This window comes from Argiope bruennichi, chromosome 4 (genome assembly GCF_947563725.1).
Source record: "Argiope bruennichi chromosome 4, qqArgBrue1.1, whole genome shotgun sequence".
In the NCBI taxonomy this organism is placed as follows: Eukaryota; Metazoa; Arthropoda; class Arachnida; order Araneae; family Araneidae; genus Argiope; species Argiope bruennichi.
This window is the reverse complement of record NC_079154.1, coordinates 26,903,606-26,920,472: the sequence shown is the minus strand read 5'-3', so window position 1 is coordinate 26,920,472 and position 16,867 is coordinate 26,903,606. Positions and strand designations below refer to the sequence as shown.

The 16,867-nt window shown below is 25.9% G+C and overlaps 1 protein-coding gene across 1 annotated transcript; it reads right to left on the bottom strand.

The window, feature by feature from the left end:
* Positions 1-1,769: 1,769 nt before the first annotated feature.
* On the bottom strand, positions 1,770-16,785 carry LOC129965909 (putative polypeptide N-acetylgalactosaminyltransferase 10). Its single transcript, XM_056080187.1, has 10 exons — positions 16,551-16,785; positions 14,996-15,201; positions 12,483-12,649; positions 10,324-10,512; positions 7,709-7,886; positions 6,983-7,211; positions 6,207-6,428; positions 5,108-5,218; positions 3,271-3,414; positions 1,770-2,591 (listed from the first exon to the last, which is right to left on the bottom strand). Exons 1-10 carry the CDS (start codon positions 16,731-16,733, stop codon positions 2,439-2,441), a joined length of 1,782 nt encoding a protein of 593 aa, XP_055936162.1. The 5' UTR covers positions 16,734-16,785; the 3' UTR covers positions 1,770-2,438.
* Positions 16,786-16,867: the final 82 nt, after the last annotated feature.

Below are 16,867 nucleotides of genomic sequence, written 5' to 3'. Positions count from 1 at the left end.
TGCTAATTTAAAGCCTATTAGTAAGTAGCATGTTAATTTCATATCTAAAGATAAATAAATAATCCAACCTTTTCTCTTTTCTAACAAATTCGTATTATCTTTTCTTCAGCCAGTATTAAAACTAAATGCTGAACTTAAGTAGTAAGATTTATGAAAGGAAAATTGTAAGAAAGTAATCCAAGACAGAAAAAAAAAAAAGTGATATCTGAAACCAATTGTGCAATTTTAATTTTATTCATTTAATTAATTTTCTTGACTTTCTAGTATTAGTTTCCCTAAAAAAATATTTTTATTTAAAAAAATTTAGATCTTATAGTGTATGTAGACAGGAGTGTTGTGACAGAAATATGAGATTGGCAATATAAATAAAACTTACATTTAAAAATCCTAATTACAATTAGTACAATAATAAACATGATGATTTTTAATATAGTTAATTTCTATAAAAACTATGGCAGAATGAAATCATTACTAAAATAAAATAGTTACTCTGTTCATTTTTTATAGTAATTATTATGAAATTTTGTGTTTGCTAATTATGGAATATAACAAAATTTATTGTAACATAAGAATATATTAAAATTATAGTACAGCATGCAAAACAGTATAAAATTATAGTTAAGGAATATTTTATATAATATAGTTTAATCAAGGGAATGTTTAATATCATATATATTAAATATTCTTGGGTATATTTAGAACAATAAATAAGAAATAATGAAGATAATAAATATGTTGCTCTGCAACTACAATAAATTTAATAAAAGAGAACAATGAAAAATTAGAATAATCAAACCAAGGAAAATCACAATTTTGGATAAAACAGAAAACCAACAATACTATAAACAATTAATAACAGATTATCAACAAGACATACAGTACCTTTAAAATATGTGTTTATAAGAGAATTCACATTTTATGAAGAAACTGCTTAACAAATTTAAGGTAATTGGCAAACAAAAATTTTAATTCTAAAGGACTATTCCAATTCAGAAAAATGATTTATCTTTATGATTTTTAACAAGGTTGCAAAGGCAAGAAAGTTTAACATTTATAACAATAAAGCATTTTTCAATGATAAACCAATAAATATTTCGTTTGAAATAATTCATAAAACAGCATAAAATGAAAGATATGTAGTATGCAACAAATAACAGTGTATATTAAAAAGAATCTCTAAAAAAATCAAAACTGTAAGTGCTTTGATTATATATATATATAGCAAGGTGAAATTCTCCAAAATGCATTTCATAATCATATCTCTCATGCATTAAAATAAGCTGAAACTCAAGCTTAAAGATCTAGCTTTAAAGAGCACTAGACTATAAATACACAAGTAGAAAATTTTAAAGACATTTATACCAAAAGAAACTCAGCTTTTCAATGTTTCAATGTAATTTATTTTTATTATTGAGGTACAATATGACAAAATAAGTTGAGTTTAATGCATAAGATGTGCGATTGTTAAGATTTCCAATAATAATATATAACCATTTAAATGAGATTTCATTGAGCATTTATCTGAGAATAATTTCAATAATAAAAAGATTAAAATACTGCTTTTATGGGATGTAAAGCAGAATTTAAAATATGTTGTCACATACTTCTATACTTAATAATTGTTTATGATTTCAATTGTAATTTTTTCATAAGATGATTCGACTATTTACAAATACAAAATATCACTTTAATGCTGAAGAATAAGTAAGTAATAGCTAAAATCAAATGCTAAAATATTTTTAATAATTATTCAACAACTTTTTAATTTTAAAAATATGCATCAAATGCTATAACAATAATTTGATTGTGATTGCTAAAATACAATTTAAAGGTATTGTTATGCAACCTTTGATATGTATCAATATTAACAAATTTATCACCATATAAAGATTACACAATATAGTGTTTTCAATGTAGAAAACTTCGATGGAAAAAAAAATTATAAGAAAGAAAAACGGAGAAAACAAATACACCCCATTATCTATAGTAAATGACAACTTAAGTTGATTTTAAGAGAAAAAATATGCAATATAATATTATTCCAGGATAAATAACCTTGCATGTGGTTGAAATGTTTTTGAAATAATTGACAAATACAAATCAAATTTAATTTGAATTTTTTCCAATAATCTATAATAAGGAAATTCTAAATTAAAATTGCTTAGTTTGTAGAATCTTTTGTCAGTTCCCAAGATGAATAGGAACAATTATTGTGTCATTTATTGATTATGCAATGACTTAAATTGCCATTGACTATAGAAAGTAAAATTGGCACCAAAAATCAATTTAAGCTTAAAAAAAAGTAATATAAAAATATTGTAAAATGGAATGTAAAAGTCTTATAGAAAAGAAAAAAAAAATGGAACAAGTATTACAACCTATTAATTTTTTTTTTCAAAATAGCTATGGATCACCAATTTTTGAGGACAGCTGTTAAATTACCAACTATCTAATGCTGTTCGATTAAACGTTTGAAACCTCCATTTTTGAGATATTACAGTTGTATCACAGGGACTCATAAATATTTCTTTTCTTTCTGCATCACAATCTAAGCAATGGCCACTTATAGGATGATACAGTTGCAACTTCACCTGCAAATAACAAACAGCTACTTTTAATAAAGTTTTACAAATACTTTAATGATAATACATAAAATGATAATTTAAAAAAATGCATAAAATTATAAAGTTGCTCACACAGAAATTAAATACTGATAACAAATTAACTACTTGACTACTTGATAACAAATTAATTATCAAGTATTTAAATGATAAGTTACAAATTGCTTATGTTACAACTCATAATACTAATGACATTCTTATTGTAACACAAAATAAACTATAATAATAAAAGATTATTCATGATTAGCTGATATGTTTGGCACTGGCCAAAATTAATTATTTAAAATTCTTGTAATGCTTTATTTGTAATGCATAATTTAATGTATATAACATTACAAACTTTTACAGCATATTTTTTAATTAATAAAAAATTATTTCATTAAGTATTAATGCAAAATCTCAGAATGTCTCGTCTGTATTTATATTGCTTGTGAGATTACCTATTTTTGTTTTATTTTATTAGCAATAAATCTACTCATCATTTATGCTATATTTCTATAGACGGGCTATTTAGATTAGGGATAAAAAATCTTATTAGTTTATTGGTGCAATTAAGAATCAAGCCATAAGCAATGATTTATTAGCATTCTATCAGCACAAATTAATAGAAATAAATAAAATATATTACTTCCATTTCTTTTTAACTTACATAATCATATTTCCATTCCTGATTCCCTTGCATTCCATGACAACTCCAAAGGACAACTGGTGCATGGTTGTCAGATGATGAAACATCAAAGCATACTGTTCTTTTCTTTGGTCTAATATCTTTGTGCCACGTTAATTCAAATTGCTAAAATAAATAAAAATATGCATCAATTTCTTTCAATGATATAATATTTGAATTATATGATAATTTTTTAAAAAATACTTCAAATAGCACTTGAAGTTAAAAACAACATTCAAATAATATTTAGAAAAAGAAAAAAAGTCAACCTTATATTAGTTAATAGTTTTAGGAAATTGGGAACAGCAATTATTATTACAAAACTATATATTTTGATCCCTTTCTTTATATAAAAGATTGATTGAAACATTGTACATTTTTGTTAAATGGTTCAATGGAGGTAAGCCCTGAAATTTCAAAAATTCATACAAGAAAAAAGTAGGAAACCACAGATGTAACAAGATATACGCATAGATTTGTAATATGCATAGTATTTATTTTTTGTATTGTGCCATTCAGGAATTTGGTTACAACAAATATCAATATAATATGCATCTCATATTAAACAAAATACATTGGAAAATTATTTAGAATATTTAGATTGATATTATAGTTGATTAAGAATTTTAACAGATATTTATAGAAAGAATCTTGCTAAGCAATCATTATATGCAAATGCATTAGAATGAGAATTATAGCAAATCAGGTATGAAAGCATGTTTTATCTAGCTTTAATAATTTATTTTCATGCTGTATTTTAGTAAAATATTAGTTTTTTCCCCTTATTTTTAACTATAAAATAAGGAACAGGCAGTATTAATAGGCTGAAATCAGTTTGGGACATTTGATGCACCTCTTTGATTCACCCAAAGATTATTGCTTTAGAATTACAAAGCATTACTTGCAATTTCAGAGAAGTATTGCAAAATTAGCTAAATTATGAGACTGAAGTTCATCCTAATAAAAGCTAAAATTCTCACTGGATCTTCATCTTTAATTCTTTTCTTTTTACCATTTATTAAATTTTAGTGAAAATGATTTCTACAGACGAATATTACAGTACATTCTTGAGGATCCGACTTAATGTAGCGGAAAGGCAGGCTAGACAACAAAAAAGCCAGATAGGCAGAAGTTCTATAAACTAATTTCTTTGCCTTCAAAACTTTTTTACTTGATATTTTCTCACTTCTTATTGAGTTCTAAACCCTCCTATTTACTTCAAGCCATGTAGAATATGAATATGGCCCAGTGAATCATAGAAGCAGTAGCTGGTAACATGTCAAATTAAATAGAAGGCTCTGTACTGGTAGTTTATATATGCTTATATACTGCGCTGCACATTTCAAGAATTTATTAGAGAAAAAGTTAAACATTGATATAAACTGTTCACATTATAACATGAATTCTGTACTGCCCAATTTAAATGCAGGAAATATAAACAAAGCATTAATGTACCTCGTAGGCTTACAAAAATTGACTCAAACAGATTTTATTTTTCACTGATAAATGATTACACAGATATGAAAAGGTAACTCTAAGATAAGAGTCAAAACTTACAGCTTTTAGTTTTTGAAAAAGTCCTTAAAAATTGGCTGCTTCTGCATTTAAGAGCACTTCCAATGCTTTGTCAGTATAGCCAATGCAATGCCTTGCTTTCCTCATTTAATTACGATAAAAGAAAACAAGGTCGGATAGCCACAAACCGGATACTCGGAAGTGTACTGTATTATTTTATCATATTACACACATCTCATAAAAAGTTATTCTTGAAAGGCAGGGAAAACGAAAACAGATATTATTATAAGGGGATTTTAATTACCTGTTCTCCTCCTTGATCAGGATTATCTTTGGTGCATTTTTCAAGACCAAATCTGTCATTCTGCTTACGGAATCTTGTATCAATACATAAATTGCTTGCCACATTCCTAATCTAAATGAAAAGATAAGAAAATTCTTTTAAAATATTTGATTCCAAACTTATATATTAGATTATAGAAATATATTAAGTATGATGGTTAACTGAGGGCATTATATAAACTTCCAAAATAGATATAAGTATAAAAATTGGAACCTAAAAATAAAATATAATTAAAGATAAATTAAATTCTTTGGGCTTTTAGAATACACATTGAAAGTTATATAAAGTTTTACCAATGTTGTGTTTTCAATAAGTGATATAAGCAAATAACGTAATTAAATAGTTGCATCAATTATCTCTATATAAAGAGCTGAGATTTAAATGCTTTATGAAATGTAATATCAGGGCTTCTTTTAAATTCTACATATTTGCATTTGGTATCATTTGTTTCATAATGTATTGAACTTTAAAGAAATAATGTTAGAATTTAAAAATGCTATTGAGTTTTAAAGTTGATTATGAAAAAGAAATATTAAATCATTTGATTCTTTCACTATAGTTTTTAAAAAAAACTCTTAGTAAGTATTTGACAAGCTGATGAAGTTTTTAACTGCAGCTATTGTGTGTGTGGGGGAGAGGGTGTAAAATTTTACACTTAAAGTGCACTCTATAAAAGTACTGAACTTTTAAAATAAGACTTGTAATAACATACTTAAATTCATTCCTTTTTATTTAAAAAAAAATTATTATAATAGTAAATAAAGAGATGCTATTAATATATAAATTTTGTTTGTAAGGCTGAATTTTTTCAAACACAAACAAATTCAATTGCTACTAATTCTACTATCTTTTTACTGTACGTTAAGAATGAAATATTGTTTTGTATAGCAGTGTATGATAAATATAACATAATATTAAGCACTAAATTAATATCCTAACTTTGAGAAAACTTGAATATTAATCATGAAAAGTAAAATCATGTTTTCATTTCGTTTATCAATAAAACAACAGGAAAGAATTAAAAAAAAAGTTATACAGTTTAATATATTTATTAACTTACTTCTCCTTCAGCAAAATTAGGAGGTTCTATTGGAGGGTATTTCTTTGGCTGATCAAATGCAATTTCTTCCATAAACCATTTGAAAGGTTTGCATTTTAGTTTTTCCCTTAAGGCTTTTTGTTGAGAAATATCACCAGGATCCAAATCACGATAGTGAGGGCGTCTGAGATATAAATATTCTTTATATTCATCCATCCATACTTCAGCCACTCTTTTATAATTCTAAATAAAAGAAACTATTGTCACAAATTTTGAACTTAAAGAATAAAAAACAAGGGTAACTAACATTTTGTATTTTGAATTAAAAAAAAATTTCATGAAATTTACATACACTTTTTAAATATATTTTAAAACTAAATAAAAAGAAATCCACAATTATAAGTATAGATTTAAATTAAAATTCTTTTTTAGTGGTGTCAATTATTATATCAATTTCATTGTTAAATTCTAAAAATATTTCATCAGTGAAAATTATTAAAAATATTCAGCCAAATGAAGCTTATTAACAGATTTAGAATTAAAAAGAAAAAAAAAAATTGATCTCAAGTTAATATGTTAGAGGAAATAAATAAAAATTATCATGGAATATTTCCTTCATTATTTTTAGAAGTTTGCAACAAGTTAGTTTGATGTAACAATGATTGAGTCTATATCTATAAATATCTTCAATCAGCAATACATAATTTATATGCTAAACATTAAAAAAAAAACTACAAATATCTGAAAAAAATATATACCAAACTATAAAAAAAAGCTTAAGAATTTTATTTACTTACCCTTCCAACAAAATCACCAATGCCAGGATTAGGAAATGGTGGGAATTTTCGGTAAATATGACCTATCCTTGAACATGGAGCATCTACCATTTGACCTCCGCACTGCCAAATTTTGAAAGACAATTCATACTGCTCACCACCCCAGACATCAAGACCTTCATCATAACCACCCAGTTCCCAAAAGTAGGAACGGTCAATCGCAAATAATCCACCAGCCATAACTGGGCTTCTAAAAAGTCCAAAGTTAAAGAGTTATATTATAGCATGGTATCATCATTTTACATGAAACTCAAATATAAACATTAAAATTTTTTAGTAATATTAAAATTTTTTTTTTAGCTTTAAAAGAATTACTATCAATTCTACTTTTTAAAAACTACTTGATAAATGCTGAAATTATGATATATTTTTCAAAGAATAAGTCATAAAATTAGGAAGTAGGATACAAGCTTTATTTCAAAAATATATATTTCAATAAGTATTACATGCAAAATTTTAAGAGCCATCAAACTTTTTATTTGTCAATACAAGTAAATATATAACAAAAAGTAAAAGCTGAAAAAGAAAAAGCTTGAGAAAAGAAGAAAAATTCCTAAAGCATTAAAAAAAACACATGTGGAAAGTTCACAAATCATTTTACTTTTTATTTACATTTTTTTATTGATTATATATATATTTTCATGAAGATGCTTTTCTAATGCTTAAATAGGATAATTATGCACATACTTAAATGGTTCTGCAGGATGTTTGAGATCTTCAGGTAATAAAGGTAGTCTTTTATAATATAATTCCCAGTCAAAAGATCCTCTGGCTCCTTCATCTTGTGCCCTGTAAGCAAATGTTTCATAGTCTATAACATCTATAAAAGGACAGACTACTGTTCTTCGATCTTGAGCAATTGGTTCTAAATTAAAAGAAAGGAGTAGAATCATGAGTCAAATTAAATATTAGATATATAACATTACAATCAAATTCAAAAAGTTAAAAAAATATGAAAATAAAACCAATGTTAAACAGAATTATTTTAAAATACCTATTTTACTTCTGCGGCTAAACCAATTGGAATTCCCTCATTTCTTTCATGTTTTTTTCGAACAAATCAATAAATATTTTCAAACTGTTAAGCAGGTTTCAACCAGAATATGCCATCTATCAGGCAATTTTTGAAGTCAAAGTGATGTTATTTTGAATTTATGGTTTTTTGCTATTGATTCATTTTTGAAGTAATACAAGGAAATCAAAATTAATCTTCATAAAAAAACTGTATTTTATATATAGAGAGGCTTTAAAGGACTTTCCTATATTATATAATTTTGCAGATGTGTGGCCCGAAAAATAAAACATATAGTATTAATTTCAATTTATTTCAACACAGGAGTGATAATTTGTATAGGGAAGAAGCGTTAAAAATACATATTTTTTTTACATCGTGGCACAAGAGCAAGAGGTAAAAATTTTTCCCTTCAGTGATTTTACAAAGAGATATTGATTGAGATTTCTTTGACATGTGTTGACTTAAGAAAGGGAATCTTAGGCGTAGGTGTTAGGGATTTTTATCTCTTTGCTCTTGGCATGGAATTCACCGACTCAGCAATTTTATTAGAGCAGGCGTTAGAAATAATTAAAGAAAAAAAGAAATGTTAGAATGAAATAAAATGGGCTAATTTAAGATAAAAAATATGAAATAAATTAGGATTTAAATTATATTAAGAGATATCATATATATGTATACACACTTTCTATCAATTTTTCAATTATTCTTTAAAAAAATTATTTTGGGAGATTTTTTCCACAACAATTTTTATTTTAGTGTTTTAAACATAATGTAAAATTTATACTTTAATTTGGATATTAATAGGTTAATTTACAATTAACTATTAATATTAGCTAATAATTAGTTACTAAGTTACTTGTTTAATTGTATTTTTCTTACCAAAAGATAACATCAAAATAATTTTAAAATTACCAGAGAATTCCTTTTCAGTCTAGAGAATTACAACGTTGTTATGAAAAATTCAACAAAATCATACACTTACAATGTTTTCATCATACACTTACTGCCTGGTGCAGTAAATGTATGATGAAAACAGTTCAACAGGCTCAATAACAAATATAGACGTTTATTCAATACGAGGACACAAATATTCTGACAGTAAATGCAACCAAGATGTACAGAAGAATAGAACTTGCAATAAATATCCGTACACACTCAGTAAATCAGTAGTAAACAACCACATAATGCTTAGAGAGATCTCTGCAGAATGGAAAATTATATTCAAGGAGATTTAGTTTGATTATACGACTGTCTACTTAGCACAGCTGCCTCAATACTTGACTTCAATACTAGGCACATGACTCAATCTTCAAATCACTTGAACTCATTTCAATTGATTCAACTCCTCCAGCTTGGTTTCCAATAGCTTCTGAAGCAGGGTATAGAAATTTCTAGAAGGATTGGCATATTTCATATTTTAATCGTTCTCTTGCCAAAACTCCTGGAAATTCTAGAATCCAGGATTCATTGACTAGCATTTATCCAGCATCCATGAGAGCTACCAGTAAAACTGTCTTCTTTACAATGGAACTAACAGTGCTGAGAAACACCATTACAAATTCATAAAAATATGTAATCAATCCTCCAATTATCTCATTGAAAAATTTAAATCATGAACTGTTGGACAGAATATAACAAACATTTATTCATATATTTCCTTCAAAATTTCTGTGGAAAAAGCATCTTTGGAATAAAAAAAAAAACTCTACTATGCAGACACATATAAGCAAGAATATCCATTTCCCAAATATAATTATTTGTAATATCAAATACAAAATAATAGTATTAATGTATTATGCAAAAAATTTTCAAGGCTGGCATCAACAAAACTCACTTAAAAGAATATGCAATTAACTTTTCCAACAGCTTGTTATAGAAATAAGAATGGCTCATTGATAATTTAATTATTAAAAAATATCAAAGCACCAGCTCAGATTCAAAATTTCAAGCACAATCCTAATTTTAGCATCAAGAGAAAAGCCAAGTTTTTCCATTTACTTCTTATATTTTTGATAAATGTATAACAAAACATGGGACAACATAGTATAATTCTGTTTCCTTCTTTGAACTAAGGTAGGTCTAAAATGTCAACATTCATAAAAAATCTTGAAGTCGAATTATACTGACAATTATACTTTGAACATAACAATAACATAACGCAGAATAAATAAAAATACAGTTTTGAATGCTAAATTTTTAACTTATCAAGTTAAAAAATGACTGATATATAATGTAATAAATGTATAACATATAAAATTAATCATAAAAATAAAATAATAATTTTTACCTAGCAATGGAGGAAGCCAATTAACATTAGCTTCAGTGTGGGAATCCAGAAAAATAAGCACATCTCCTGTTGCTGCCTTGGCACCAATTAATCTGGCTCGGATTAAACCTTCTCTTTTTGAAGCCCGCAAAACTCTTACTTTAGGTAAATATTTCTTTATGTAAGTCTCTAACTCATGTTTTAGTTCAGCTGAAAGTCAAAAGAAATGATGTAACTAAATGATATGAGGATGTATGAATGTTCATATACATTTTGAAAAACTTCTTTTTCAGCCAATCTGCTTTGAAAAAATAAATTTCAATATTACACATCATAGAAAAATGACTACAAACTATGAACAAAATCATTACAACTTTCACAAATTGCAAAATACAAATACATTTTTTTCACTTAAAATGAAAATCTTTTAATTCAATATATGCATTAATTCATAATTTAAAAATCATTCCAAAATTTAAAAAAGTTTTAAATTATAAATACTTGATATACCTGACATCCCTAAGAATTGAAACTATTTCATGCATAATATTTTGGATTTAGAAAGTACTTTTATATAAAATATTATAATATACAAAGTTCCTTTGAAGACATATGTATTGGAATAAAAGGGAGATTTAAAAAATAACAGTAGATAAGACATCTATATTAAATTTCTAAAAAATTAATAACAATTGAAAGAAAAATTGTATAAAAATAAAATTGGTGCTATTGAAAAGGTACAATTTTTAATGTTATGAAGATTAATTTTTTTAAAAATAATTTTCTCTGTGGAAAAAGAAACAAAATATTGGTTAATTTCTCAAAGCCTTAAGAGGTTGTCATAATCAAATATTTGTTTCATTTGCTCGAGAGAATTTTTCTTGTCTCTGTTTGATAGCTGATTTCTGTCTGCTTTTAGGCATTGTTAGATTAATACTACATTGTTAATTACTGATAATATTCTTTCACTTGTGTTAAAAGTATAGAGTGTGCAAAAATTGGTTCAAATCGAACAGTTATTTAAGAAATGTGGAGTATATGTACATACAAACCATAATGGTTTAAACATTAATATATATCTGAAGGAAAGATAAAAATCATGCATTATTTTTATTCAGTCCTTGAATTTACTTATCAATCTGAAATTACATTAATTTAAAAAAAAATATATGCAAGATATTTTAAAGAATTTTCAGAAGTGTCAACATATTGACTATTTATATAACGACAAATTCTTTGATCATCTTAATTATCTGTATTTATCACTCTCCATATATTTTAATTTGTTTCATTTGCCCTCATAATCCCTTCATTACACACACACAATAAAAAAAAAATCATCCATAATTTTTATTAATCTATAAAATTGCCATTTTATTAATAGCTTAAATTTATTTATTAATAAATTTAAATAATTTGTTCTTAAATTCTCTTCATAAATCTTAAAACTTCATTTTTTTTGCGGTTTAAAATTTTATTTATTACATTTCCTTCTATTATTTGCAAATATATACTTCTTTTTGAATACCAAGAAATTTTATGTTGGGCTGATTTAAGTTAAATCACCAGAAACAATTTATGCTCAATCTTTATTACTTATACTAAGATGTTCAACATCTCACTATTTTACTTAAAGCGACAAAAGTTTAAGTAATAATCCTCCTAGAGAACAAAGGGCCTAGTATCCAATAATTCGCATAAAAAAAATAGTAGCATTAGAATGTACTTTGTCATATTGGTTATTTAGAACTAATAATATCCTTCTATTATAATCTATCAGAGACTGATTACTCCGACCTGTCCGAAGACACACGAAAAAACTTGAATGACCAGAATGCCACAACAGCAACACTGGTGAGAACTGTAGTTGTGTCTCAAGGATCATCACAGTCCACGGTACAACCCTTCCGTAAGGAAGTACATCCCATCATCAATGGATCCCACCACCAAAAATTTCACCTTTCATATATGCACAAGAGTGGCGAGAAGCAACCACCATTCCGGAAGCATCTCATTCTCAATTACGAGGTACCCCACTTCCCTGTGGGACCAATAGATGGTCTAATAGCCTCATGAAAAAGCATCAGCAAATATGCATCATTTATAAAAATGTTAAACATCAGTAAAGTATACAATTTTCATTCCTTCAGCAATAAATTTATTTAGAAAAGTCTTCTTACTTTTTGTGCTAAAATCATCAACTAGTATAACTTCCTTAATCAACTCTGGAGGAGCTCGATTAATGACACTTGTGGCAGTGCGCAAAAGAGTTGAAAGATGTTCATTATGAAATGGAACAACAATGCTGGCAGTTGGTAGCTTTCTTAAATACTTTTTCTTTGAACAACTAAAAATGGGAAAAATTTACATCATTAATAATAATCTTATTTTCTGAATTATTATGTTTCATATTTTGAAAAATGTCATTTCATTTTGTTGCTAATCACCGCAGTTTAAAACATTAGAGATTAACAGTTTAAATTTGCGAAACTTTAAAATACTAAGGCACATCAAAATAGTATGCCTTTTATATTACATAATTACAATCTAAAATCTCCTCAAATAGAAAGGTTTTTATTTTGCATATATATTAAAAGGAATTAATAAACGAAGCCTACATTTCATATGCTTAATGGAAAGGTACCACAACAGAAAGGTTTTAAATCCTAAGTAAAGTCTTATTTCCATGTAAAAACAAATCTTAATGTTCAATAAAAAATGAATTCTAAACAAAAATAATAGTCGTAATGTGGCAGAAAAATTTTCTAATGATCAACTTAGTACAAAGTACAAGAGATAATTATTGTTAGTATAACTTAAGTAGACACTAGATAAAAAGCTATAAATCACTACATCATGTAAAAGCATATTTTTACATTTGTCAAGGGTGTAGAAAAAGCTGCATGAAATTAAAAATTAGTTTTAAATATAGTCTTTTATAGACAGAATATTGATTAAAAGCTCCTACAAAGTTTTTTGTGAGAAAAGGCAACAAGGATTGTCATTTACCAAATAACAAATTACAAAATATCTTCAAGTGCTTCCTCAATTGTAAAGAAACTTGAAAATTTGTTTGCCATGATTTGGGCCAGAAAAGCTTTTAACAAAATGATGACTTGCTTGTTTATTTGAAGTTTAGCCCTAAGTCTTTACCTGTGACAGGAATATTTTATTTTATTTTTTTTGTTTTACAAAAAAAAAAAAAAAAAAAAAAAAAAGAGTTATGTGCTTAATATGATTAATACTATTCCAATCATGATACATGAGATCAATGTAAATATTGAAGCAATTCAAGAATCCTTGTCATTAAATATTGGGAGGTTAAAATTAAACATTATTCACATATATTTTTAAAAGCATATAGAACATATATAAAATCATTTGAATGAATGATACAATAAATATGCTTACTTATTCTGTTTTTATTTTTACATTTAATTCCAATAAACTCATCTGATATAGTCTTTTCTTAAAAGCTGATAAATTACTTAGTCACTAAAATGGAATAGTTTAAAAAACTTTAGCACACAACTAACCTTCTTCAATATTAGTATAAAAATATAGCCCAGTTATTAAAATAATTCTTGAATACAAACCAACAGGAAATAGGACAGCATTTTTGAAACACAAATATTTAAACAATAAATTTTGATGTTTTAAAAGTTTTGACCATTTAAAAAAACATTTTCAATTGTCCAAAGACTTCTATATTAGTTCCTAATATTTATAAGTTTAGTTCATAAGTATTTATATTTTCCAAATGAAGGAGTAGAAGAAAAGTTTTATAATATTTGTCATAATCAGTTATGTCATTAAGGAAAATGAATTACATTTGATTCTAAGGCAATTAATAACAGATATTTTAGTATCAAGAAAAGTTCTAAAAGCAGATTGATAGCAATTTTTAAATTTCACTAATTTGTCAATAAAAAAACAGACTAATTTGTACATTTATAATTTTTAAATTGAGTCAAATACTTTCTTTTTAATACATGTAAACATATTTTAATAATCCTTTGCCAAAAAGATGAAACTTTTGGTATTTTAACTTCCTGTTTATTTCATCTCAGAAGGCATAATTTGTACAGATAAAAAGTGGCAAGATATATGTTCAGTTTACATCATGATATAAGAATAAAAGAGATGGAAATTTTTCCCTTCAGTGTTTTTAATATGAGATTTTTATATGGATTTCTTTTACACATATTGACTAAGGAAAGGGAATCTTAGGTATCTTTAACAGATTGTTATAAGCATTAGGGGTTTTTATCCTTTCACTCAGAGCATGAGAAAATGTTGAAGTCATTAGTTTTCTAGAGTGTGTTAAATTTTTAGGGATATAATAGAAGAAGATAGAACCTGGGACCTTGTGGTTCGCAGTTCAGTAACATAACCAGGATACAAAAGCGTACGCTCGTGTAGCGTAGTTGTTAACTGGCTTATATGCTATTCACCACAAATTTAATAAATAAAAAGTGGGAATTGGATCAGGAAATAAGAAAACATTTTAGAATGAAGTTAATATGGACTAAATTAAGATAAAAAATAGCAAATTAATTTGGTTTTATATTAGAATCAGATATCATTATAGTATAGAGAACTAATTAATCAGAGAGTATAGAAAGCTAATCAAGAGAAGAATAAAATAAAAGCAATAAGACTGGTTCTTTATAAACAAGAAAAAAAAGCTTACTCTTTATGTCTAATATCTGCAATGGAGCGATTGATAGCTATATAATCACTAGCGAAGCCATTGAAACCATTGACTTTATACAACTCATCTTTGCGTTTTTCTGTGCCAGGAGGTAAATAAAATGCAATGCCTTGTTCACCAGGACCTTTTCTATTTTTTTCAATATTTATTTGAGTATAATTATGCCAATCTATTTTTTCACCATCCTAAAAAAAAAAAAAAAAAAAAATGAATATCTTTAATAAGTCAAATAAGAAGGATTAAAATGACATCAATGTTCAGAATATTATTTAGAAAAATAGAAATATAGTTAAAATTCACTTCATCTAAATAATAATAATTTTTAATTCTTCGCTTGATAATTACAAAAACCATCTTTTGATAAAAAATATGTGAAAATTCAAAGCTATTTATGTTTAAAACTTAGTTTAATTCAAAAATTATTTTATCAATTACTTAACTATTTCACAAGCAATTTATGACACCCATTTAAGCTCTAATTAGAATAATTATGGCTTGCAGAGTGACATATATATTTATTTCATAGCAACTTTAAACCATTTGGTTTGGCCATGTTCTTCCAGTTCAAGCATTAATGTGACAAATACTCAGGATATTTGAATGGACTTAATTATACATATTTTTCCAGGTACATATACTCTTCAAGATAAAGTGAAAATCATCAGAGTTTTAGAAGGGAAAATATGAAGAATTACTGTAGTGTCTGGCACTTTTTGATCAGAATTTTCAAAAATTCGTGGTTCTATAACAATTTAAAAAATGCTAAGGTTTTTTATCATATCTAGTATAATGAAAGTATTTAATTTAGAAGCATTTAAAAATAAATTATTATTCTTATAATTATAAAAAGAATTTTACAAATCATATATAACTTTTTTTTTGTAGAAAATAAAAAGCATTTCTTAAAATTGATTTTGTATCTCATATTAAAAATATTTCTTTCATAAAAATTTGTTCAAGAAAAAAATTGGTTTTTGTGTATTAAATGCATGTTTGTGATTAATCCTTAAAGAAATCATGCTTATTGAAACCAGTAATTAATTGCTAAAGTCATCTCATTAGTCTATTGGCTAATAATTAACCTGTAAGTTTGGTTTGCCATTGATACGAGTTTAAAATACAGGTACTTGGATATTTACAAGTTTTATGCTACATAATGATTACATATAATTGTTTCTATATGGAAGTAAAATGTTTTTTGATTACTACTCCAAGTAAATAGAGTATATTGAATATCATTTATTTACTGATCATAGCAAATGAGCTATTGTAACTATCTCGATTCGATTATGATATTCAAAATATTAACACTGACAAAGTAAATTTTTTTATATATATATTTAAACAGTATGTGAGATGAATCATATATTTTTTTTTTTTTTTTGTAAATCTTCTTTACATGAAGAGAAATTAGACATTTTTTAAATTTATCAATTCAAAATAGTTTAGAATTAAGATCAATATGTTAGAAAACTTTTGATTAACAAAATAAAAAAAAATATTGATGAACGGAATAAAAAGTAATCAATCATACCGAAGGTATTTTAAGTTTATTTGGAGCTTTAGGAAGACCAGAATATTTTTCTTGACTTTTAATACTGTTCACGTCAATGTTATTGACAGTTATGAAAGATTTTAATATTGCAACCCCACTAATTAAAATCACAGCAGCGAAAAATAAATACTTTAAGAATTTGCGTGCATTTCTCTTCAACATGTTTCAGTCCCGTCAGTATCAATATGCACCCGGAAACACGCAACGCAAATACAAATTTACTTTTTCTTTCTACTACTAAAAATGAAAGTAAAAGTTTGGTCGTGTTAATGCATCACTAATCGAAAGTTTTCAAT

Bases quoted from the DNA above. Each gene is read 5' to 3' on its own strand.
- LOC129965909 (XM_056080187.1), bottom strand. From the start codon at position 16,733: ATGTTGAAGAGAAATGCACGCAAATTCTTAAAGTATTTATTTTTCGCT. The intron at 10,513-12,482 runs GTAAGAAGACTT...TTTGACTTTCAG, and splicing joins TGATGATTTTAGCACAAAAA to CTGAACTAAAACATGAGTTA. The intron at 3,415-5,107 runs GTAATTAAAATC...TATTTATTTTAG, and splicing joins CTGATCAAGGAGGAGAACAG to CAATTTGAATTAACGTGGCA.